The 26,748-nt window shown below is 36.4% G+C and overlaps 2 protein-coding genes across 3 annotated transcripts in view; both read left to right on the top strand.

Annotated features, from left to right (window-relative positions):
• The window catches only part of LOC100599233 (HEAT repeat-containing protein 5B-like), a 33,451-nt gene extending 19,858 nt beyond the window's left edge, over positions 1-13,593 (top strand). Inside the window, 9 exon segments of the mRNA XM_030812456.1 lie at positions 1,564-1,672; positions 2,947-3,061; positions 3,064-3,095; positions 5,994-6,165; positions 7,861-8,035; positions 9,308-9,558; positions 9,880-9,887; positions 12,340-12,487; positions 13,258-13,593. Of these exon segments, the coding sequence (XP_030668316.1) occupies positions 1,564-1,672; positions 2,947-3,061; positions 3,064-3,095; positions 5,994-6,165; positions 7,861-8,035; positions 9,308-9,558; positions 9,880-9,887; positions 12,340-12,487; positions 13,258-13,514 (1,267 nt within the window). The 3' untranslated portion in view covers positions 13,515-13,593.
• Positions 13,297-25,019, top strand: LOC115835180 (striatin-like). Of its 2 annotated transcripts, XM_030813303.1 has the most exons (4): positions 13,297-13,381; positions 16,132-16,284; positions 19,165-19,300; positions 24,820-25,019. In XM_030813303.1, exons 2-4 carry the CDS (start codon positions 16,277-16,279, stop codon positions 24,997-24,999), a joined length of 324 nt encoding a protein of 107 aa, XP_030669163.1. In that variant the 5' UTR covers positions 13,297-13,381; positions 16,132-16,276; the 3' UTR covers positions 25,000-25,019. The 2 variants fall into 2 exon arrangements, with proteins under 2 accessions (XP_030669163.1, XP_030669162.1); XM_030813302.1 differs by lacking the exons at positions 13,297-13,381; positions 16,132-16,284 and having other exon boundaries at positions 18,929-19,300.
• The last annotated feature ends 1,729 nt before the right edge of the window (positions 25,020-26,748 follow it).

Here is a 26,748-nt window from a genome sequence, read left to right as displayed (position 1 = left end):
ATAGATAAAGACCTCAAAAGTTTTAGAGGAGATTAGACAGTACTAGTACTTTCTGGTTTGTTTTGAAGTTTGAAGCTATGTTAATACTTTGATGATTTAGTTCACTGCCACTTAGCGTATATACACATAATTTTATAGTTCTGGTTAAGTAGAATTGATTATACATTCATATGTATTTCCAGTGGATCCATGGGTCCTATTTAGGAAATCTCTAATGTATGCCGGCGTGTGATGCCAGTCATTTTAAATTTATTATCAGCCTACAGGGTATCAAAAAGCATGAGATTTGGAGTTGAAAAGGTGAAAGTTGATTCCCTGATTCTACTGTTTATTATGTGTTTGATTGTGAGCTAAATTTAGTTAACCTCTCGTCTTTAAATTGCTCAGATCACATAGCTTTTATTTATTTTTATTTGTTGGAGCGGGAATGGCTTGCCTCATGGTAGACCACCTGCCCACTTCCAAGATCCAACTACACATAGCTATTAGATGGTGGATTCTAGGATTTAGGCACAGGTCTGCCAGACTCCAAAGCATCCGCTCTTAACCACCATGTCCTACTTTTGCCTTTAAGGTAAACCCACAGCTATTCACTTACTATTGACCTAAGTGACACTGGGGTCATTTCTTGCTCCTGAAGAAGTGTGTTTCTATTACTTTATTATTCCAAGTGTTCTGTTAATGTAATTTAGATTAAATTTTACAGGTTTACAAATAGCATAGTATTATTTGTAAATTAAGAGGCAGACACTGTGAGCAATGCAAATGTATGGGATATATTTCCTGTTTCTGGAGTTTACATTTCCACTGGCAGGACAAGATAGAGACATATAAAATGGTCAAGTTACAACACAGTAAATGATATACTTTTGTCAAAATGAGTGATTGACATTAAGTGTTATATATAATGACAGAAGAAAGGGATTGTTGAGGATTGACATAATTTGGAAAGTCTTCATAGAAGCAAAGCTTAGGGGCCGGGCACCGTGGCTCACGCCTGTAATCCCAACACTTTGGGAGGCCAAGGCAGGCGGATCACCTGAGGTCAGGAGTTTGAGATCAGCCTGGCTAACGTGGTGAAACCCTGTCTCTACTGAATATACAAAATGATCTGGGAATGGTGGCATGCACCTGTAATCCCAGCTACTCAGGAAGCTGAGGCAGGAGAATGGCTTGAACCCAGGAGGCAGAGGTTGCAGTGAGCCAGGACCACGCCACTGCACTCAAGTGTGGGTGACAGAGTGAGACTTTGTCTCCCAAAAAAACAAAAAGAAATACTTGGATTTCTTCCCAAAGAATGGGTATAATTTATTATGTACATATATAGATTCTTTTGTATTCCTAACAAGAATACAATTTAACTATAGTATTTAACAAGAATACAGTGTAAATATAGTATAGTATTTGTTGCAGTTATGAAGGATAAACAAATTGTTTTTGATAGTTGAAATTAAGGATTATAGCCAAAAGTGTCCTAGACAAATGCAAATTTATTTCTGAAGAGAAAAGTATAATTGTGTCATTAACCTGAACAATGACCAGTGAAATTGTCACTTCTTATGGGGCTGCGGTGGCTTGTGTCGGAGCATTTTATGAAAAAATGGGGAGAATGTTGGGCAGCGCATTTCCAGAAACAGTAAATAATCTATTGAAATCTCTGAAAAGTGCAGAGGTAAGTTTTACAACCAATATTATTTGAATATTTGCTTATGGCAAGAGTTAGATGTCAGCTAAAATATGTTTGTTTCTTTTTCTGTCACTATGGTATTCATATTGCTTAGCAAGGAGGTAATTTCAAATTATTACTTGTCCCTTCTTTTAACATATATCAGGGGGAAGGGAAAGAATGCTTTTCTTTGGCAAGGAATAGGGTTACCTATTATTTTTTATTTAGTCCTATGGTACTTTTGGATTGGCTTTTTTTTTTCTTTTTTCTTTTTTGGTGCCATAGCTAATGTGTTAATTTCCTGGTTGCTGTAATAAATTACCTTAGACTGGGTGGCTTAAAACAACAATTTATTGTCTCACAGTTCTGGAAGCTGGAGGTCTGCGATAAAGTGTCAGCAAGGCCATGTTTCCACTGAAGTAGATTTAGGGAAGAATGCTTCCTTTCCTTTGTACCTTCTAGTGGTTGCTGGAAATCTTTGATCTTCCTTGGCTTGTAGATGCATCTCTCCCATCTCTGCCTCATTTGTCACATCACCTTTTTCCTGTCCCTTTGTGTTTTGTGTCTAAATTATTTTCCTGTTCAGTGATACCAGCCTGGATTAGAATTGGATACCTCTTATGGGAACTATTTGTCTATTCATTCATTAAAAAGGAATTGAGGACATATTATTTGTCAGGCATTAAACATACAAAGATTGTCCTGACCTCAAAGAACTTACAGTTTAGTGGAAGAGATCTAAGTGTGAATAAGCATTGTGATACACTGTGATGAGTATACTATTAGAAATAACAATAAGCACTATGAGAATATGGATATAAGAGTTTGAGTTAGTCATGAGAAGATGAAGGTTTGCTATATTTCTGACATGTTTTCTTAAATGTGTTGGATGTTTTCTGCTTCGTCTTTTGGATTGTTTATATATTATTTCTTAACTTTTTTACTTAATATTTTACATTCTGAAATATTTTATATATTGAGATATGATATTGAAGCTTTTGAATCTGTCTTCATGTTTTCATTATATTTTATGTACTTCAGTAAGTCATAGAAATATTGGAATATATTTACTTAAAACCTAATTTTTTAGAAAGATATTATTTAATTGACTATTCTTACTTGCCAGGTACTTTCTAGAATACTTAATTTTATTGTACTTTTCACTATTTACTGTTTATAATTTGGAGGTAAGACCATTAGACCCAAAGAACTTTTGTCTTGGTATGTTCTTGTTTAAATATGGAATTTATTTTACAAAATAGTTTTGTATACATGTCTAGTCTCAAGGGCGAAGTGAAATCTTAATGAGTGTACAGAAAGTTCTGAGTGGACTGGGTGGTGCAGCAGCTTCCTCTCATCGTGATATTTAAAAGATTGCCAGGTCTCTCTTGACTGATGGTCAATGGCTGTTCGATGTGCAGTGGCCAAGGTTAGTACTCAACCAATTTAGAATACTGCTCTTTATCCTTCTTGCTCTTAAACAGTCAATGATTTTTTTTCTTTTAAAATTTTAAATTATGTTTTTTGTTCCAACGGATTAGTTTCATTTTCTAGAATTATATATAATAGTATCACATAATGAGATGTACGTTTATGTATGTGTATTCTGGCTTCTTTCACTTAGTATAATTATTTTGAAATTCATTTATGTTGTTATATGTATCCATAGTTCATTCCTTTTTATTGCTGAGTAGTATTTCATTGTATGGATATGTCACATTGATTTGTTCACTCACCTGTTATAAACATTTGAGTTGCCTCCAGTTTTGATTATTACAAAAAAAGCTGCTGTGAACATCTGTATATAAGTTTTTGCATGAACATATGCTTTCATTTCACTTCAGCAAATACCTAGGGATGGAATAGCTGATTGATAGGGCAGATTTAGTTTAACGTTCAGAAAACTACAAAACTGTTTTCCAAAGTACTTGTGCCATTCTACATTTCTGCTAGCAATGTATGAGAATTTCACTTCCTCCATATCATCACCATTGTTTGTTACTGACAGTCTTTTTAATTTAAGCCATTCTAATGGATACATATCTCATTGTATCTCATATCTCAGTGGTATCTCATTGTGGCTTTAATTTGCATTTCCCTAATGACTAATGATAAGCATATTTTCAGGTGCTTATTTGCCATCCATATCTTCTTTGAAGAAGGATGTGCTCAATCTTTTGTCCACTGTTTTCTTGTGTTGTTTTGTAATTATTGACTTTTGAGAGTGTGTTATAGGTTTATTACATATTCCTTTATCAGATATGTGATTTACAAATATTTTTCCCAATGGGTGGCCTGTCTCTTTATTCTCCAAACAGTGCCTTGTAAGGAAAAGACATTTTGAATTTCATCCGATGTATCAATTTTTCTTATATGGATTGTGCTTTTGGTGTTGTATCTAAGGAAACATTTCATAAATCAGGGTTTGTCCTATGTTTCCTTCTAGAAGTTTTACAGTTTTATACTTAGATATATGATCCATTTTGTGTTAATTTTTGTATATGGTGCAAGGTTTGAATCAAAATTTTTTGGTTTTTTTTCAATATGGATATCCACTTCTTCCAGTACCATTTCGAAAAGGCTTTTCTTCACTAAACTCCCTTTGCACCCTTTGTTGAAAATCAGTTGTGTGAATATGTGCGGGTATAATTTTGGACTTTCTATTCTGTTTCTTTGATCCATTTGTCTATCTTTATGCCAACAACAATTTTCTTCATTACAGTACCTTTGTAATAAGTCTTGATATCAGGTGCTGTTAGCCTTCCAACTTTGTTCTTTTTCAAAATTGTTTTGCCTGTCTAGGTTTGTCAATGTCTACAAAAATACCATGCTGGGATTTTGATTCAGGTTGCATTGAATTTGGAGAGAATTGCCATCCTAACAATATTAAATCTTCCATCCTATGGACATGATATATCTCTCCATTTATTTTGGTCTTTGATTTCTCTTAGCAACATCTTGTAGTGTTAAACATACAGATATTGACAGAATACAAATAAGACTGGGGAAATATGACTAAAATCGTGAATTCTATCAATGTCAACATCCAGGCTGGGCATGGTTGCTCACGCCTGTAATCCCAGCACTTTGGGAGGCCGAGATGGGTGGCTCACCTGAGGTCAGGAGTTCGAGACCAGCCTGGCCAACATAGTGAAACCCCATCTCTACTAAAAATACAAAAATTAGCCAGGCATCATGGCACATGCCTGTCAATCATTTGTCAGCATCTATTGAGATAATGATTTGATTTTTCTTCTTTGGTTTGCTAATGTGGTGAATAACATTGATTAGTTTTAGAATTTTAACCAATATTGCATTCCTAGGATAAATCTCACTTGGTCGTGATATATTATCCTTATTATATATTATTGTATTAGAGTTGCTAGAAGTTTGTTTAGAAATGTGTATCTGTGTTCATGAGGGATATGGGTATGTAGTTTCTTTTTCAAGTAGTGTCTTTGTCAGGTTTCAGCATCAAGGTGATACTGACATTATAGGATTAGTTGGAAAGTTCCTTTCAATTTTCTGGAAGAGTTTGTGTAGAATTGGTATTATTTCTTACCTGAACATTTTGTTGAATTCACTGGTGTAGCCATCTCCTAGAGTTTTTTTGAGGGAAAGATTTTGACGTACAGAATCAAATTTTAGCACAGATATTGGGCTATTCAGGTTATCTGTTTCTTCTTGAGTGAATTGTCTGTTTCCTCTAAGTTATCAATTTTATTGGCATAAAGTTGTTCACATATTCTCTTTAACTTTTTAAAACATGTTAAATCTGTAGTGATTTGACCTCTCTCATTTCTAATTTTGGTAATTTGTATTTTTACTGTTTTTTTTTTCCTGATCAGCCTGACTAGAGATTTATCAAATTTATTAGTTTTCTTGAAGAAGCAACTTTGGTTTCATTTCTACTCTTTTTTTAGTTTCCTAGTCATTAATTTCCTTTATTATTTCCTTTTTCTGCTTACTTTGTGTTGAGTTTGCTCTCCTTCATCTAGTTTTTTAAGGGTGAAGCTGAGGTTATTGATTTGAGACCCTTCTTCTTTTCTAATGTGGTGGTTTAGTGTTGCGTGTTTCTCCCTAACTAGAAACTCACTCAAGGCAGTAGGCTGGGACAATTGTAGGGTTCATCTTGTTTTTTCCTCATCTCTTAAGGATACCTTAAGATGCATCCCTGCCTGATGTCCAGTGTCTTGAAAACTTTTGTTTCATTTATTTTGTCGAGTTTTTTGGTTATCTCAAGAGAGGTGGTGAGTCTGGTTCTTACTATTCCATTTTGGAAGCAGATGTTGTAGGATGTTATTTACTTTTTTGTTTTTAATTCCAGTGTCTACTAGAACTACAGAATGAAGCTGTATTTATGTGGACTGCTGAACTAGAAAATATAGCCACTCTCTGCTTTAAGGCTTTGGAAAACTCAAATTATGGGGTACGAGTGGCAGTATCTAAACTTTTAGGAAGAGTCATGGCCACAGCATTAATGCCGAAACAGGCAACAGGTGTTGTTTGCCCTTGATTTAGACCATAACAGACCTAATTAGTTATTACATACAGGCAAGTCACTGTAATGGATTTAAAATTTTTAAGTATCTTTGTCTACTTTTTCATAAAATGAAGGAACCTGGCCGGGCACAGTGGCTCATGCCTGTAATTCCAGCACTTTTGGGAGGCCGAGATGGGTGGGTCACGAGGTCAGGAGTTCAAGACTAGCTTGGCCAAGATGCTGAAACCCCGTCTCTACTAAAAATACAAAAATCAGCCAGGCATGGTGGCATGCGCCTGTAATCCCAGCTACTTGGGAGGCTGAGGCAGGAGAATCACATGAACCCGGGCAGCAGAGGTTGCAGTGAGCTGAGATCGTGCCACTGTACTCCAGCCTGGGCGACAGAGCAAGACCCCATCTCAAAAAATTAAAAAAAAAAAAGAAAACACAAATGGCATTTTCCTTGATATAGTCACATTTTTTGTGATGATAATGTACAGGATATCTAGTAATTATGCTGGACATATAAGCACATAAGATTTATGAAATGATTTTGGATAATGTATAAGGTACTGGAATCTGGCACTTTATTTGCTGTTTATTTTAAGTCTCTGATGAGTAGATCCCCATTTCTACCACAGTATTAATTTTTAATTTTTCTTGATTATCATTATAAACAGAATCAGAGGCAGCATGGAGTTTTCAAATTACTCTTGCTTTGCTTCACAGTTCCATAGAGATATCTCAGGGTTGCCTGTGAGCAGATGCTGAGTGAACTCTGCCCCAGTCTTGTCCCCACTTCTACCCAACCTCTGTGTCATAGAAAAAGAACCAGATGTTTTAGGTTCAAGTCCTGTCTCTTTATTAACTGTGAAATCCTATTTCACTTCTTTGAGCTTTGATTTCTTCATCTTTAATGATAATTATTTCAGTAGATGATGATGATGATGATGATGATGATGATGTAATGTTTTAAAGTGCTAACTTTGTACCAGGCACTGAATTAAGTGTATTACAAAATTTAATCCTCATAAAAGCCCTGTGAATTATATGTACTGTTATTACTGTTTTATAGATGAGGAAATTGAGACTTAGAGAGATTCTGTAACTAATTTTCTAAAAACTGTTCTGTGTTGGAAATGAAATTAAAATCCCAGGCAGCCAGATACCAAAGCTTGCATTCTTAGCCATGAGCTTTGTATCTCCTCTCTACAGAATTTTTGTGAGGATTGCATTTGCTACTATATGTGGAAGGACTTCCTAAAATATGAAATCCTATACCAGGGATGCCGATTCAGTTGCATTCCCACTAACATTTTAATCTACTGGTAACTACTGTATAGAAAGCACCGTGATGAGAAAAGTTTTTTGTGTCCACCTCAGGCGGGAATGAGAACTGAGATCAGTTAGTAGTAGCTGCTGTGGGTATGCTTTGTCCTTATTGTGTTACACACAGTATTATCATTATTATTAGACTATTTTGCATCGATTTATTGAATTTTATTTCTAGCTCTTTCCATCTTCTGAGCATTTTTTCCTTTGGAATTGAATTCAGGTTTACAAGTACATTGAAAATTTTAAGAACAAAATTATAAGGAAACTAAACCATTTCCCCACTGTAGTGAAGTATCCTTAAAAATAATTACTTGAATTATTAAGCTAAGTGCCTCAGAAATATGTTTGCTTATACTTTTATTTTTCTTCTTGACAGTAATGCGTCAGAATGTGAAGCGAGCAACATTTGATGAAGTCTTAGAACTCATGGCCACAGGATTTCTGCATGGAGGGTCAGGTTTCTTAAAGAGCTTTGGAGAAATGTTAAAAGTTGGAGGGTCTGTTAATCGTGAAGTGAGAGTTGGAGTTATGCAGGTTTGTAACACATACATGTAAAAGAATTTTGTCCAGGCATGGTGGCTCATGCCTGTAATCTCAGCATTTTGGGAGGCCGTGGTGGGCGGATTGCCTGAGGTCAGGAGTTTGAGACCAGCCTGACTAACATGGTGAAACCCCATCTCTACTAAAAACACCAAAAAATTAGCCAGGTGTGGTGGCACACACCTGTAGTCTCAGCTTCTCAGGAGGCTGAGGCAGGAGAATCGCTTCAACCAAGGAGGTGGAGGTTGCAGTTAGCCGAGATTGCACCACTGCACTCCAGCCTGAGCGACAGAGTGAGACTCCATCTCAAAAAAAAAAAAAAAAAAAAAAAAAAGATTTTGTTCATATCACTTGTGAAACTTCATGGAAAACTGTTACTAAATAACAGCTCACACAGACATTTTTAATATTGTCTGGCTTCTTTCTAAATGTTTCTTTTACCAAATGAATGAATTACATTCAAATTCCAAATTACATGCTTATATGGAAATTCAGTAGATATTTAATAATATATAAATAAGCCTATGTCTACTATATTTGTGTAAATATCTTTAAAGTTCTTACATTTTGCTTAACAGAAAATCAGGCATAAAATAACTCAGTTTTCATTGAAACTGTATTCAGGTAGCTTGAGCATTTAGATTTTAATATTATCCAACAACCCTGTAGCTGAAAATATTGGTTAATGCTTTGATTGGATTTTCTATGTGTTTAATAACCAATGTAATTATAAGATTATATCTGACTTGGAATTATAATTTCAAAATAACACAGAATAAGAGGTTATGGTTAATGATCTAATAATAATTAACACCTAATAAGATGAAATGGTGATCATAGTCAAAATCATAACTGTACCTTGATCCTGAAACAAGTATAAAATATAAGTAAACAATTTTTTAACTTACAGAAAAAGTTGTATGTAGGGGTTTTATAGCTCTAAGTCAGTGTTTATTTAGGATGTTAAGGTCTTCTTGTTTCTGTAATAACCTGTTACCTTCCCGATCACTGGGGTAAATTCAGCTTCCCTTCCCTCTCACTGCTGTCCCTTTATGTTCTTCATGCAGTTGTTATCTTAAGAACTGTTTTTTAGTCAAAGATACTTCATTAATAATTCATATTCCAGAAGTAGTAAAAAGACCTCAAGTTTAAATTTTCTCTGTTTCAGCCTCAAATATAATTTATTCTGCATGCTGTTATCAGTTATTTTAGTAGTTGCTTTATCTTTGATTTCTGTTCAGTTATGTAAGTGTATCTGAAGTCGTACCTTCCTCTATTTACAGGCGTTATGTTGTTTTTGTGACAACATTGGGTGGTCAGTGGTTGGAGCACAGCTTTGCCACGTTCCTGTCCCACGTACTTGATCTGGTTTCCCATCCTCGGGCAACACAAACACATGTGGAGGCTGTGTACTCCAGACGATGTGTTTCCTTTATCCTAAGAGCTACTGTGGGCAGTTTGCTAGGTGAAAAAGCCCAGATTGCCGGTGCCAAAAAAATCTGCCAAGCTATTGGAAAACAAATGAAAGCCATAGGTAAGAATCGGTATCATTATATGTGTTGATTACCTTAGTCAATTAGTTCTTTATTATTATTTTTAATAAATATCCATAAGACTGATTAGTTTATCTTTCTGTGTGTTTTCATGGTGATTTTTATTGAGTACTCTTATTTGATACTAAAATCACAGAATTACAGTGAAATAGAGTTGTTAAAGATTTGGGTGGCATGTTGGTAAGATTGTGTTTTCTGTTTTCTTTCTAGTACCTATACGGATTTTATAACTTTTCTGGCATGCAGCAGCACAGTGGTTGCTGTCTTCAAGGAAAAATCTATGGTCCTCTTTCTGCTTTTAGAGCCTGTTGTTTTATAAGGATAAATTTTTATTGTTTCTTTTCCTTCCCTCGTAGGCCTAATATAAAAACTTAGGAACAATTACAGATGGTTATTAGCCCGCTATAAGATGTACTGTGAAACCTCAGTTATACATAATTACAAGAAATTCTTTTCTAAAAAGTATCAATTTTATAAATTTTTCAATTTAACAAATAGTTATTGAGTGTGTTAGATTTGCAGAGCAGTAATTCAGGGTTCAAATAATGAATGAGATAAAGTTTCTCCCTTCATGGAGCTTTTAATCCAGTTATAAACTAAATATAAAAGCAATACTAAAAGCAAGGCAAAATATAAATTCTAAAAGTTTAGTTTTTTCACTATTATTCACTATTTCACTATACTAACTTTAATAAGGGAAATTATGTTGACTAATAGAGGTCTTTTGAAATAAGGATTTAATGAATAAATATCAATAATTTATTTTTTAGAGATATATGTATTAAATGTTTTATAAAATTAGTAAAAAAACATAAATAGTTGTAGTTTTTGTTGTTTATAATGGCTTGCTTAGTAAACTGGTTTTATTTTTTATTTTATATTATTTTATTTAAGATAGAGTCTAGCTCTGCTGTCTGGGCTGGAATGCGGTGGTGCAATCTTGGCTCACTGCAACCTCTACCTCCCTGGTTCACATTATTCTCCTACCTCACCCTCCTGAGTAGCTGTTATTACAGGCGTGTGCCACCACACACCCTGCTAATTTTTGTATTTTTAGTAGAAACAGGGTTTCACCACATTGGCCAGGCTGGTCTTGAACTCCTGACCTCAAGTGATCCACCTGCCTTGGCCTCCCAGAGTGCTGGGATTACAGGTATAAGCCACCACGCCCAGCCAGTAAACTAGTTTTAAATGTATAGAGCTAACTGAAAATTATGAATTGTGAATTAAAGAGTGTTTAAATTAATGAGATATCATTCCTTAAATATGCTAAAATAGTCATCTATCTTAGATTCACAACTTAAAGAATAATTTGCACATTGATTCATTGAGGAAATGTTTAGTGCCAGAAACACTGCGCCAAATGGTGGGAGTAAAATAGCAAGCCGGATGCATACAGCACCTGTCCTCAGGGAGCTTAAAGTTTAGCAATCAAAAGCTAGAGTTTATGCATTTCCAAGTCCAGAAATACCTAAAAACAAAAAGAGTTATTTGGCCAGGCATGGTAGCTCATGCCTGTAATCCCAGCACTTTGGGAGGCCAAGATGGTTGGATCACTTAAGCCCAGGAATTCTTTGAAAACAGCCTGCCCAACATGGCAAAACCCTGTCTCTATTAAAAAATACAAAAATCAGTCAGGCATGGTGGCATACACCTGTAGTCCCAGCTACTCAGGAGGCTGAGTTGGGAGGATTGCTTGAACCCAGGAGACAGAGGTTTTAGTCAGCTGAGATGGCACCACTGCACTCCAGCCTGGGCAACAGAGCAAGACTCTGTCTCAAAAAAAAAATTTAATTATAGTCCTCAATTTATTAATCTATTATATCCTATTCTTTATTATGTATTTTATAGTCTATTAATTCATAATGAATGCAAAAAAGAAAGTTTTACTATCATTTAAAGGTTCGTAATGTTAAGGTCATAAATTCGTTATTTGATTTTTTTTTTTTAATCCTGAAAGCAGAATTAAATATAATGATACGTGTTGGGGATTTGTGGGCCAGAATGTATTCTCAGTTAGTAGTTTGGCAAGGGATCTTTGGTTGTCTCTTGTCAAACACGTTTCAATTCTAGTGGAAGCTAAAAGGTTGGGGTAGCAGGCAGCAAGGCTAATTAATGGGAACTTACAGAAACATTCCAGTAAGAGGTACTTAAGGCATTTTCCTTATAGATCCATTTTCTGGTCAGTAATTTAACAGATACCTCCAATATACTGGAATACTTAAAGTAGCAATGGTAATAAAGTAATAATAGCTGCTAGCATTTATTGAATGTGTGTTATGGGCAGCATTGTGTTAAATTCTTTATATGCACTGACTTTTTAATCACCACAGTACCGTTTGAAATAGGCATGTAAGCCCATTAACAGATACGGAAATTGGGACAGAAAAGTTGAATATCTTGCCCAATGTCACGTAACTAATATAACTAGTGGAATTGGGATTTGAACCCAAGTCTTGTTTCTGCAGTATCTGTGCTTTTATACACTGGATTGCTGCTGCTTGCTAAAATTAGGTTGTATTCCTGGAAGCAAAGATATATCTCAGTATGTATTTTAGCATTATTATAAAGCCATTAAACAATGTTTTTAAGTCACTTCAGTGTTTAGTTCTGCAAGTTTTCCACTGAGAAATAACTGCATAGTTTTTAACACTCAGACATCAACTGGTATGGCTAAAATCATAAATTGTGTAGACCAAAAAAATCATACCACAATTCATTTCTCCTATGTCAAAGACATGATTTTGTGTTTCCAGAGGCAGTTGAATGACACAAGTAGACGAAACAAATCTGGTGCAGCAGACATTGCAGCAAGCCAGCATGTGATGGTCTGTGCCCTCCAGGAACTCCGGAGCCTGGTGCAGAGCTTGAATGCCACCACATCCCCTCTTATTCAAGAAGCGTCTATAGGTATGACATTCAGTTACTTGCTAGCATGTTTTTTCACTTTTTTCAGTCGTAAGTGTGATTGATATTTAATTCCTGATTAGTTGCTTATCATCGTCATCATTAGCACTTCAGATCATCAAGTTTTACTTAAATTAATATTTGTTGTGATTGGCTGGGCACGGTGGCTCATGCCTGTAATCCTAGCACTTTGGGAGGCCCTGGTGGGCAGATCACTTGAGGTCGGGAGTTCAAAATCATCCTGGTCATCATGGTAAAAGTCTGTCTCTACTGAAAGTACAGAAATTAGCCAGGTGTGGTGACACGTGCCTGTAATCTACTTGGGAAGCTGAGGCAGGAGAATTGCTTGAGCCCAGGAGGCATAGGTTGCAGTGAGCCAAGATCATGCCACTGCACTCCAGCCTGGGACAAAGCAAGTCTCAAAAAAAAAAAAAAAAAAAAAGATTCCTTGTAAAGAATATTGAATTAAATGGTTAAAGTTTTGGAACAGAAATCAAAAGCTATTGTGGTAGTTTTTTTTATAAAACTTGACTAAAATTTGTTGAAGACTTCTATTAAATTTTACATCAACATTAAATATAATTGTACTATGTTCTTCATAGAAAATATTCCTTTGAAGTACTCTACTGTATGTAGTTTTAGGCAAAGTTGTGGATCTATATGTGTAAAATCTTGGTGATTGTGATTTCAGTTATTGATTTTCAGATAGTCTTTGAGTCTCTGAAGTCATTTGACTTCATTAAAGAGTAATATTTTGAGTATTTCTTTTTTAGGGCTTTTGGAGATTGTGACTTCAGTGCTTCTTCATCCAAGCATGACTGCCCGACTTGCTGCTGCATGGTGTTTGCGCTGTGTGGCTGTGGCATTACCTTTCCAGCTGACACCATTTCTAGACAGGTGTGCAGAACGGCTCAACAACTTGAAGACCTCACCAGAAGCTGTCAGTGGATATAGTTTTGCAATGGCTGCTTTGTTAGGTGGAGTACATCAGCGTCCTTTGGGCATTCCTCATGCCAAAGGAAAAGTATGACGGAGATCCTAGACTTGGGAATGCTGTCACGTGGGCTTTGGTCTTTATAGGAACGCTGCTGTGTTTAATGTTGAACAGGATGGTCAAATAACAGTTTTAGTATGTTAACATAAAACATAGTGTTCTTACTATGGGGTTAACAGACCCTAATTATAATTTGATATTTAATTCTGATGTAACGATAATAGATTTTGTCTAAGTATAGTAACATGTTATAATTTATTTTAGAGGAAAAGAGAAAAAAAACAGCCTAGGCAACATAGTGAGACCCCATCATTAAAAAAAATAAAAAAAGTTAGCCAAGCTTCATGTTCCTAGCTACTGGGGAGGATGGGTTGGAAGGATCACTTGAGCCCAGGAGTTTGAGGTTACAGTGAGCTATGAACATGCCACTGTCCTCCAGCCTGGGTGACAGACCAAGACCTACCCTGTCTCAAAAAAAAAAAACAAACCCAACCTTGTACTAATATAGTATTTATTTGAAAGTCAGAGCTTTTCTTTCAGCTTTTAGAAATAAAAGTTCACATTGCTATATATTCAAAGATGTCAGGAGAATATGCTATTGTAATATTTAGCATTTTGATAATGTTTAGTGAAAATTGAGTGGTTTTCATAAATCACAGCCGGGCATGGTGGCTCATGCCTGTAATCCCAGCACTTTGAGAGGCCGAGGCAGGTGGATCACTTGAGATCAGGAGTTTGACACCAGCCTGGTTGACATGGTGAAACCTTGTCTCTACTAAAAATACAGAAAAATTAGCTGGGCATTGTGGCCCCTACCTGTAATCCCAGTTACTTGGAAGGCTGAGGCAGGAGAATCACTTGAACCCAGGAGGCGGAGGTTGCAGTGAGCTGAGATTGCACCACTGCACTCCAGCCTGGGTGACAGAGAAAGACTCCGTCTCAAAAAATAAAATAAAAAAGAGTAGCTTTTTTCTTCTCCTTTCTTTCTATTGTATACTACTGTCATGGTTTTCTTCTCAGTAATCTTAAATGTTTATATAAATATTATTTGAAACTTTACATAGGCAGATTATGGCTAGATTTTTAAATTTTGATTTTTTTTCTGAGACTTTAAGTCCAGGTCCATTCACAGGAGTTGCATAGCTACCGATGAAATCCAGACTTCCCTCTCACTTTGTCATATAGTTGCTTCCTCATTCTTCGCATCTTCCTCAGACTTTCCGTCTTCCCCACATGTCCCATCTTCCTCACACCACTTTCATATTTTACATTTGCCCAGAGACCCTTAGGGACTACCCAGTACACAGAGAGTAAAATATAATCTCCTTTGTCTGGTAAACTGGTATCTTATAATTTGACTTCATTCCATCTGTTCATTCTAATTTCCTGTTGCTCTAATTAGACTAGTAAAACCAGCTTACTGTTGAGTAAAACCAGCTTATCTATGGCAAGAGCAGTTTTGAAACAGGTATTTGTAATGTGATTTTATTGCCAAAGTGAGGTATGTCTCAAATATTATTTGTTAAAAATGGACAAATATAACATCCTTAAAGCAGTTTTCAAGAACTTTAAATTTAGGAAAGTTGAGAATTTATTATCCAAATTTTAATTGAGACCTTTCTATAAATATTGGATGGGATTGAAAAACGAGCATCTTGATTTGGTAAGATACACTTACTCCCTTTGATCACATATATTTCTGAGATAACTCAGCTATAATAACTAAGACCAAATCTTGTTAATAAACTGAACTTAAACTGGTTATCTCATCAACCTTTGTTTTCTTCTTTCATCCAGTAGTCTCGGTGCCTACTTATAAGTTAATGTCTGATGTTTGTCTGTCATGTTTATTAATGGCATTTACCTTTTTCATGGTCCTGCCACTGCCACTTTTGGTCTGCTTTGGTCAACTTTGGTGTTAATAGATATTGAGTACTTTCTATATGCCAGGTACAATATTAGGTGTGTCTGTTTTAGGGGATAGAAAACTGAGGTTCAGGAGAATTAAAGTTATGCAAGTAAGTGGCAGAAATAGGACCCAGATCTAGCCCTCAATACAAAGCCTTTGCTCTTTTTTTGTGTTGCTGCCTTTCAGTAACGTACGCACACGTGTACACACACACCCTACGTTCTACAATTTAATTGCGGTCTATTTTTATTTTAAAGTTGTCTCAGGATAGAAGCTTCAATTCTGTAGAAGTGACTCGAGAAATACTACCTTCTTGTGTGTAATGGAGACGATATATGCTAGGAACATTCTTTCTAGATCACAGTTGATCCATGACAAATTTTAAAAAACTACTGGAATAACTATTATAAAATACTCATTTGGTAGAGTCTGGGAGTGAGCTAGCTCCAATCCAGCCTAAAGGAAAGAATGTGCTATTAGATATATTAAAGACCAGCGTCTTCTTATGGTAAATGTAATAAATGGTGTATTATATAGTTCTCTGATTTTTCTCAGTGACTGTAGAGGCTGGTACTGCAAGAGACAGCTCCATCTGCAGCTGGAAGATTATTAACAAGTCTTACTAGCATAGTACTGTACTGTTAAGTCTTATGCAGGCAATGAGTTTAAATACTTTTATTTACATATTAAATTATAGAGTAGTGATTCCAGTATGACTGAACTCTAAGGATTCTCTTCACACAGTTGTCTACAGGAGGTGGGTTATACAGATACTATTCTAGATGTGAAATCTAAATGAGTGCGAGCTTTCTTGGGCTTTTCAAGTGATGTCACGGACAGGGAAGATGCCAAAAATCAGGACTCAGTTGTAAATGGTACAGAGACAGCAATGATTGGGTAAGTATTTTGTCTGGAAAGTGTTTTAGCTATTATTAGTTCTTATTAAATATTTTTGGTTTTATGGGCATTACTTGTACTTTTAGGTAGTGACAGAAATAATTTAATTATAATTTAATAAAAATTCTAAAATTCTATTTGGTTAGAAGGTAACAAGGATTGGAGTTATTTATGACTTAATTCAAGAATATTTGTGATATTTAATACATATTTTAATATATTTAATTGATTTTAGTATATTGACTTAATCACTAAATAAAACTTCAGAAAAGATTTTATTTGGAAATTCAGTACAAATCTCTAAGAATGACGTTTCATGATTGGTGATGCAGAAATCGTAAAAATACCTCAAATTCTTTAGAAGTAACACTGTTTTTTAACCACTTTTATCTAATAATGTTGTAATTTATCTTTCCTTTGATATAAAATACCTATTTTAAGTAGCCATTTTGAAGTGACAGCGTAATTGTGAACAATTCAGTAGCTATTTGAAATATTTTGTTTTCCATTTTGGATTATGTATCATACAATTATATATAATTCTACTTAAAATAAGCATAAACAGTTCAATAAAGAGATTCTTATTTATTGGGAAAAAATTTCCGTGATTGTTAATTGAATAAAAAGCCAAGAATTCTGTGAATGTTTAAGTATGACTTTTGACACTTGTTTAGAAAGGAAGAATGGTTTTAATTGAACTCTGTAAATTTTCTACCAAGAAGATAGTTCCTGCTATTTGGAATATAAATTAAAATTGTGGGATTAGGTAAAGGTTCACTGTAGGACTTTTATAAACAAAGTTCCTTGGACCTTAAAATGTATTCATTAATAATTAAGAATACATTTCCAACTTTGTAGGCTGCGTTAAAAAATACATTAACTTGTATTTGTAAATTTAAGGCATGGTATTTCTCTGCATAGATATAGACTATGTGGACATTATCTTTAGTTCTGTTTTTATGTTATGGGTTTAATGTAAGTCATCAAGTTAAATGGTTTTTTTTGAGACGGAGTCTCGCTCTGTTACCCAGGCTGGAGTGCAGTGGCGCGATCTCAGCTCACTGCAAGCTCTGCCTCCCGGGTTCACGCCATTCTCCTGCTTCAACCTCCCGAGTAGCCAAGACTACAGGTGCGTGCCACCGCACCCAGCTAATTTTTTGTATTTTTAGTAGAGACGGGGTTTCATCATGTTGGCCAGGATGGTCTCGATCTCTTGACCTTGTGATGCGCCCACCTCGACCTCCCAAAGTACTGGGATTACAGGCATAAGCCACCATGCCTGGCCGATAGTATAAATGTTTTTAAGAACTATAATGCATACTTTAGTAAGCTTCAGTAAAGACTTTCAGGGAAGACCACTCGTGTGATTTGGCCTTGATTTGTCTTTTAAGAATGACAAAGATACTGTTGCTAATCTGTCTGATTTCAGTAGGAATAAAGAGTTAGGGGAGGGTGATACGAAACACAAAGCTGTAAGCAGATTTGAAATTTAAGAAAGATGTCTTTTGAAAATTTTGTCCGTAGTGGTTTCTACATTTTTTTCTTTTTTCAGGAAAATGCTCTCTGTCTAAAAGATTACCTAATGAACTGGAGATAAATCTTTCTGTTATGGCCATTGGAATCTTTACTAAATTTACTTATTTATTTATTTATTTAGAGACAGAGTCTCATTCTCACCTGGGCTGGAGTGCAGTGGCACGATATCAGCTCACTGCAACCTCTGCCTCCCGGGTTCAAGTGATTCTCCTACCTAAGCCTCCCGAGTAGCTGAGACTACAGGCATGCGCCACTACACCCAGCTAATTTTTGTATTTTTAGTAGAGATGGGGTTTCACCATGTTGTTTGGCCAGGATGGTCTCAATCTCTTGACCTTGTGATCTGCCTGCCTCAGCCTCCCAAAGTGCTGGGATTACAGGTGTGAGCCACTGTGCCCGGCCAATCTTTACTAAATTTATTTTGAGGGAACTAAATTCAAGTCATATATTTGAAAATTCAACTATTTCTAAGAGATTAATGGCGTATTAATCAACAGGGTCAAGTCTAGTAGCAATGTTAATTTAACTAGTGTATTGCTGTTAGTAACTTTATGTACACATTTTCTCTTTTACTGTAGCTGTTAAGCAGAAATACAAGATTGCATCAGAAAAATGACATACTTGTTATTTTCTTAGTTGTGTAAACTTATGTAAGAGGTCAAAGGGAGAGTTGCAGAGAGGACAAGAGTAGAGAAAAATGGTGGTAGAGATCATAAAAATATTTTTAAAATGAAATACATTAAGGTTGGTGTAAGGATCAAAATAATAATAAATCAGGAAGGGGAGTTTTTTACATTAGATTACCACTAATCTAAATAGATATGAGTGACTCATGCCTATAATCCCAGCACTTTGGGAGGCTGAGGCTGAGTCTGGCAAATCACTTGGGCTCAGGAATTAGAGACCAGCTTGGGCAACATAGAGGAACCCCATCTCTACTGAAAATACAAAAATTAGCAGGGTGTGGTGGCTCATGCCTGTAATCCCAGCTGCTTGGGAGGCTGAAGCTGGAGAATTGCATGAACCTGAGAGGCAGAGATTGGAGTTAGATCAATCTAACTCCATGGGTGACAGAGCCCGGAGACTTTGTCTCCAGGTAGATAGGTAGGTAGGGAGGGTAGGTAGGTAGGTAAGTAGATAGATAGATAGGATTACAAAGTACTTAGCATCCACTTCTTGTATTGCTTTTTAAATTTGTGGGAGTGTAACTGATAAGAATCAATGTAGATAATGTGATTTGGGATTTATAGTTACCATATAAACAGAAGTTAATGCAACATATCATGGGTTACTTCTTATGTCGAAGTTAGAAAGATTAAGCAGGATATACATGTTTTACACCAGAAAATCTGAGTTAACAGATTCTGCCTCCGTGCTGGATAATTTCAAATTCCTTGAAAGTGCAGCTGCAGATTTCAGTGATGAAGATGAAGATGATCACGTTGATGGAAGAGAGAAAAGCGTCATTGATACTTCAGCAGTGAGTTAGATAACTCATACGATATAAATATTTTTAGGGACTATAATACATACTACATAATGCATAAAAGAATCCATGTTCTTTAATCTTAACCCCTAGCTTTTTCTTTTTCATGAATTTGGAGACATTTATGAGAGTTTATAATATTGATTTCAAGTTGAGAATATTTTTAATATAGTAGCTTTCTCTTGAAATTCCTCACTGTTTGACTTTTTGTTCATTCATTGAATGGGACAAGTTTTCTATGGGGCAGATGAATGTAGTAAATATTGTGTGTTATAAAAATGCAGGGTTATGGGTTGTTACAAGAGAATAGAATTGACAGACACATCATGGTGCCTGATCGCAACTAGCATCAGCTCTAATATATGCAGTTTTTGTCTCTCTTGTCAGGATTGTTTTGGTCTCTCTTGTCAGGATTGTTTTGGTAGGCAAACTTTCAGAACTCTTCCATTAGATTTCTTCAAAATTGTTTAGGGTTCTTCTCATGTTTTGTTCAGATGTTTATAAGCTTATTGACTTTCCCATGGCAGTTTCTTGGAATGAGAGATGTCTCAAAATAGCCACTTCTTTCTCTTCCCTTCTCTGTTTTCTTCTCTTCTTCCTTCTTCCCCCTTTTCCTCTCTCTCCACTTTTCTCCCCTCTTCCCCTTCTCCCTTCTCTCTCCTTCCTTCTTCCTCCTACTCCTTTTCCTTCTTTTTTAAGTAAGATATGAGGACATGTTTCACTTTGTCTAGGAAAATGTTTGCATTTTCTCTTTCACATTAATTTATGAATAGAGAGGAGGAAAGTAAAGTAATATAAAGCAGATTGGACCTAAAAGACTTGGGTTTAAGCTCCAGTTCTGCCACTATTTGTGTTTCTTAATGCTTCAGGCTTAGTTTTTTCATTCGTAAAATGAGGATTGTTATAAATAGCCATCTTAACCATGGAGGATTTTGTAAGGAACAAAGAGACACTATATGCAAAAATGATCTGTTTAACTATAAAGTGCTTTCAAAGTGTAAACTCTGTGTGTTTTATGCCTTCTGCTTCTTAGGCTCCATCAGAGACTCAAATTATTACTGCCAGATTATTGTTTTCCATCACCACTATTCAGTAGTACTCTACTGCTAAAGCCCTGCCATGGAAATTATTTGAGATTCAAATAGTAACTTCCAATTTTTTTTATCCAAACAAGTAGTAATAGCATGTGTCTTAATTTACCATAGTAAAAGGAAAAGCCTAAATTTCTATGATACTTTTTCTGTGTCCTGATCATCTGGAAATTGTGTAGTCCTTTGTGATTTCTGTGGGATGCTGGCATTGAGATATTATTTTTCCATCAAAATACTTTATTCATAGCTCAGTATTAAATAATGCCTTGAATCATGATGCTATATGTTTCTTTTAGTGATATCAATTTAAATCATAAACTATTAACTATTACATATGATCTTACTAGAAATTCCTAAACCATAGACTGTTGTCTTTTTAAGTAAACAACATAATAAATATACTGTCTTCTAATTAGTGCAGATCATAGCAGTTCTGTGCTGCATGCAGTGGCTTGTGCCTGTAACCCCAGCTACTCAGGAGGCTGAAGTGGGAGGATCACTTGAGGCCAGGAGTTTGGGACCAGCCTAGGCAACATAGCAAGACCCCATATCTAAAAAAAAAACATTTTTTGTAATTAGCCATGTGTGATGGAACACACCTGTAGTTCCAACTGCATGGGAGGCTGAGGAAGGAGGATCGCTTGAGCCCAGGAATTTGATGTTGTAGTGAGCCATGATCATGACACTGCACTCAAAATTTTTTTTTAGTTTTGGCTGGGCACGGTGGCTCACACCTGTAATCCCAGCACTTTGGGAGGCCGAGACGGATGGATCACTAGGTCAGGAGATCGAGACCATCCTGGCTAACACGGTGAAACCCCATCTCTACTAAAAATCCAAAAAAAGTTAGCTGGGCCTGGTGGCGAGTGCCTGTAGTCCCAGCTACTCGGGAGGCTGAGGCAGGAGAATGGCGTGAACCCAGGAGGCAGAGCTTGCAGTGAGCCAAGATCGCGCCACTGCACTCCAGCCTGAGTGACAGAGCGAGACTCTGTCTCAAAAAAAAAAAAAAAATTTTTTTTTTTTTAGTTTTTTTGGAAAAAAATATTTCTAAGCAAATCACTGGTTTTAACAGTTTTGCTTATTTTTTACATTATATTGCATTAATTTTCACAGCTTTATTCAAATAGCTATATGCCGAAAAGGACTTTAACAACCTAATTCTGTGTAGCAGTGAACAAGCATAACTTATTGCATTCTATAGGGAAAGCTGAAAGTTATCCTATTAAAATGTCAAGTTGAACAAGTTTTAAAAATGTTACTTTATTTCTTTTCTTTTTTTTCGAGACGGAGTTTCACTCTTGTTGCTCAGGCTGGAGTTCAATGGTGCAATCTCGGCTGACTGCAACCTCCGCCTCCCAGGTTCAAGCAATTCTCCTGTCTCAGCCTCCCGAGTAGCTGGGATTACAAGCATGCACCACCACACCTGGCTAATGTTGTATTTTTAGTGGAGACAGGTTTCTCCATGTTGGTCAGGCTGGTCTCGAACGCCTGACCTCAGGCGATCCACCTGCCTTGGCCTCCCAAAGGGCAGGGATTGCAGGTACGAGTCACTGCACTTGGCCCTTATTTTTCTTTGCCGTCATTATTATCAGTATTCTCGTCATTACCAGTTAAGTGTAATAACAACCCTGAGATTATACATGCATGTAAATAGTGATCAGTTTCAAACTGTGTGAAGCCTAAGTTCTGCAGCAGCATTTAGTCTCCACATTCCGGAACTTTAGGCGGAAAAAGAATGGAACTAAGAGCTATTAACTATTTTTTTTAGCCACAGTATAAAGAATCTCACGTCCGTTTGTGTCATGGCCCTCCTAATGGTTTTTGAAGTGACACTTTATTCATTTTTCTAATCTACTTAGGCATCCTATGCAACCCATAACTTCTTTGGTTTTCTCTTAATTTCTTAAATTGATTTATAAGCTCATTGAAGGTGGAAGTGGAGTGGAACCTTCTATGTCAGGAAGAAAAATAATACATGCTTATTATTACAAACTCTACCCCTTCCTATTCTAATCCTGTTCTCCAGTGGTAAACACAATTCGTTTTTCTTCTACACCTAAACATTAAAAGCGGAGGACTTTTGGTTTATTTATTTAAAGTGGGATACTTAGTAAATAGTAATCTGCAATGACAGTAATAAATGTCATTTACCTTTATTCTTTGTAAGGTTATACTGAGGCGATGAGACTAGAAACAAGTTTTTCCCCCCAAGAGTTGCTTTTATTACTTAATACCATATTTAATGTTGAAAATACATTCATACTTGCAATTTGAGGTTCCACATGCTTCTTATGGATTTTGCCTGCTCTTTTTGTCAGGCAGTGAGAACAAAGACTTTGTAGGATGTTGGTGATGGTCCCTCTGAATTACAGCTGGCAACTCATCAGAGTCTAGAAAATGGAGGGATTAAGCCTCTAGGGTAAAAGAAGGTAGATTAGGCAATATATTTATATGTGGAACTCTGAGAATTGGGGTGTCCTCTTGGCATAACTCTTCAGATACACCTTGTCTTTTTTTTTTTGAGATGGAGTCTCGCACTGTCGCCCAGGCTGGAGTGCAGTGGCACAATCTCAGCTCACTGCAAGCTCCGCCTCCTGGGTTCACACCATTCTCCTGCCTCAGCCTCCCAAGTAGCTGGGACTACAGGTGCCCACCACCACGCCTGGTTGATTTTTTTTTTTTGTATTTTTAGTAGAGATGGGGTTTTTACCATGTTAGGCAGGATGGTCTCCACCTCCTGACCTCGTGATCCGCCCATCTTGGCCTCCCAAAGTGCTGGGATTACAGGCGTGAGCCACCGTGCCTGGCCCAGATACACCTTTCTACCTTAGTCTGGCTACCTAGGGAAAATTAGAATAGATTATTAGAATATGGTTTGTATTTATAAAAGCATACACATTCAGCACGGATTTTCTGTTCCCAGTCTGCCACACGGATCTTGCTTTTTTTGTTTATCTAATAGATTTGCTAGATGTTAGAGTGGGAGGTGCTGTAAGCATAGAAGTATTTCTTGATTTTAGGAAAATATCCCAAATAGTTAAACAAATTATTGTAGCATCATTAAATAATCCTTTGATTTCTCCTATCCAATTGTGTTTTCTTTTTGTTTGTTTTTTGTTTTTTTTTTTGAGATGGAGTCTCGCTCTGTCACCCAGGCTGGAGTGCAGGGGCGCGATCTCGGCTCACTGCAAGCTCCGCCTCCCGGGTTCACGCCATTCTCCTGCCTCAGCCTCCCGAGTAGCTGGGACTACAGGTGCCCGCCACCACACCTGGCTAATTTTTTTGTATTTTTAGTAGAGACGGGTTTTCACCGTGTTAGCCAGGATGGTCTCAATTTCCTGACCTCGTGATCCACCCACCTTGGCCTCCCAAAGTGCTGGGATTACAGGTGTGAACCCCCGTGCCCGGCCACTCCTATACACTTTTTATATGTACCAGGACAGTTAAGGCTAGATAGGATTTATCTATGATGCCACCTTTGTTCTGTTGGTAGTGGCTTCTTGGAGTGCTGTGCTGAGAAGGATTTCTGAGGCTGTATCTTGTCTTTGAAGAAGAATGCTGTGATTGATGAATGATACCAATTAACAGCATGGGAACAGGGCCATACAAGTCACGTGTTTGTCATCTCTTGGTGTCTACTTCTCAACTCTCTAGTCTATCCTATTGGTCTGTCTGTAAAACTTTTACAATTTTAAGCCACTCATAATAGCCCAGCGATAACATTTGATCATATCATGTTATTTCTGTTTTGCATGAAGTGAAGAAGCTGAAGTCTAGAGAAACTGAGATATTGAAATTTTATTCAAAGAAAATGCAAAACTAACATCCTAATTTCTTTAGGCCCATGTTGGTAAAGGTGACTGAGACAGAGACAGTTCATAAACAGCTTAGGCATGTAGATCACAAAATTTGTCTCTGCATGTATTCAGCTTAAGTTTTAGCCCTTCAATTGGATTTGTGATTCCAGAGTTATTTCTAAACATAGAAAAATGAACCATAACAGCCTTTATCAATTTGTTGTTAAATCTAAGTTAGATACACTCTGAAAGATCAACATTTTAGGGAAAAAGTTAAATACACGGAGAGCTACTAGAGAAAACTGATGCAAGGTTAAGACAGTAGAAATAATTATGGGAACCTTGTAAATCATCTCTCTGTGGTTTCAGTACATGTCTTATATTTCAGTATGTGGTTCTATTAGTTCACTTAAAACAAACAAGCCATAATACCATTGAGCAAAGTTTAAATTACTGCTTTAAAATTTATAATGTACATATTTTTAAAACTATGTGATTTTCACTGAGGTAGTACAATTATTTAACACAATAAAGGTACACTTTCTGAAGAAAATAATTGAATTTTCTTATTCAGTGGTAAAGGGAAACTATCTCCTTTATTTAATTTAGCATGTTTTTTCATTAGATTGTTTGGAAAAAAGCATTGCCTGACAGTGGTGAAGATCGAGATACAAAAGAAGCTCTAAAGGAGTTTGACTTCTTGGTTACATCAGAGGAAGGAGACAATGAATCTAGAAGTGCAGGCGATGGAACAGACTGGGGTAAGGAAGCATACTGGATCCAACCAGAGATGTTAAGTAAATAAAAGAAATTAATATTTTACCAGGAGGGCAACATCTTAACTATAATGTTGAAATAGTGAGCATTCTGTGAACTTATTACTACTAGCACCCTTTATCTGGGATGAATATGCGTGTGTGTTTAAGGAACATTGTATAACTACCACATTTAAAAAGAAAAAAAAAAGCAATACAGTATGAAAAGAATTTGAATTACTATATAGAATATTCTCTGTTTTCTGTTTAGACAGTAGAACTTGCAAATCTAGATTTTTGTGGCAATTATGAGACTTTAGTTAGAGGATTTTTGGAGATCTCATTGCTGACAGCTTACTTGCAAAAAGAAGTATGAGTTAAAAAATTGTAGTCAGTCATTCGTCATAGTTTAAGATTTGACAGTTCGTAAAGCCATAGAATTTTTCTTCTCAAAATGTTCTAAAAAATCAAATATTTTAAACATCTAATAAGGGTTAAAACAAGTATTTTGGGGAAACTCTGTCTCAAAAAGAAAAAGGTCGTTTAATTTTTCCTGTAAAAATGTTGTGCATAAATCGTTAAAAGTACTCTTAGGGTTTTTTTTTGCTATTGAAAGCAGTGCCATATTGAAATTCCATTTTTAATTGTCTGTAACATATGTAAAGAAATCTTACTTAGAGTTGTATATTGACTTTTTATACAAGCATTAAGGCTTCTAGCCAGGACTGAGTTGCAGCAGCAGGATCTGCTATGTTTATGCTTTATTACTGGCACCTGAAAGTTTTCATTGTTTTTCTTTCTAGCTCAGCAGTATATTTACTTTTTTTTTTTTTTCATACCGAGTCTCACTCTGTCACCCAGGCTGGAGTGCAATGGCTTTTTGATACCGAGTCTCACTCTGTCACCCAGGCTGGAGTGCAATGGCTTTTTGATACCGAGTCTCACTCTGTCACCCAGGCTGGAGTGCAGTGGCGTGATCCTGGCTCACTGCAACTTCCACCTCCCAGGTTCAAGAAATTCTCATTCCTCAGCCTCCTGAGTAGCTGGGACTACAGGTGTGCGCCACCAGGCCCGGCTAATTTTTGTATTTTTAGTAATGACAGGGTTTCACCATGTTAGCCAGGCTAGTCTCGAATTCCTGACATCAGGTGATCTGCCCGCCTCGGCCTTCCAGTGTGCTGGGATTACAAGCATGAGCCACTGCTCCCAGCCTTGTATTTACTTTTTTAAAGTTAGGTTTTATATTATGTTCTCCCCAGAAGAGGATAGGGATCTGTTGGTTTGGGTCCAGCCTTTCATGATGTTTGAACTTGAATTCTCCATATGAATTTTAAAATCATTTCTTCATGTTGTGTGAATAACTGAAAATTAGATTTTAGTTTCATATATGTGTAAATAATTTGCAGCTAATTGTTATCTTTTCAATATTGAGTGTTCTTCTCAATAAAAAAGATATATGTCCCAAATTATACAGATTACCCTATTTATAAATAGTATTTTTTTGTTTTTTGTTTGTTTTTTTCTTTTTCAACTTTCAGTTTGGGGAGTACATTTGCAGGTTTGTTACTTGGGTATATTGCGTGATGATGCAGTTCAGGGTTTAATGATACTGTCACCCAGGTACTGAGCATAGTACCCTTACTTATCAGTTGGTTTTTCAGCCCTTAGTGCCCTCCCTGCCTCCTGCCTCTAGTAGTCCCTGGTGTCTTTGTTGCCGTCTTTATGTCCATAAGTACCTACTATTTAGCTTCCAGTTATAAGTGAAAACGTGTAGTATTTGGTTTTCTGTTTCTATGTTA

This window comes from Nomascus leucogenys, chromosome 5 (genome assembly GCF_006542625.1).
Source record: "Nomascus leucogenys isolate Asia chromosome 5, Asia_NLE_v1, whole genome shotgun sequence".
Classification (NCBI taxonomy): domain Eukaryota; kingdom Metazoa; phylum Chordata; class Mammalia; order Primates; family Hylobatidae; genus Nomascus; species Nomascus leucogenys.
The sequence above is the reverse complement of the archived record's forward strand: the minus strand, read 5'-3'. Positions and strand labels throughout refer to the sequence as shown.

What these genes read in the sequence shown, in the direction of transcription:
- LOC115835180 (XM_030813302.1), top strand. Translation starts at nt 19,118, where the DNA reads ATGTCGAAGTTAGAAAGATTAAGCAGGATATACATGTTTTACACCAGA. An exon ending in GCGTCATTGATACTTCAGCA is followed by an intron (nt 19,301 to 24,819) that starts GTGAGTTAGATA and finishes TTTTTTCATTAG; the next exon opens with ATTGTTTGGAAAAAAGCATT.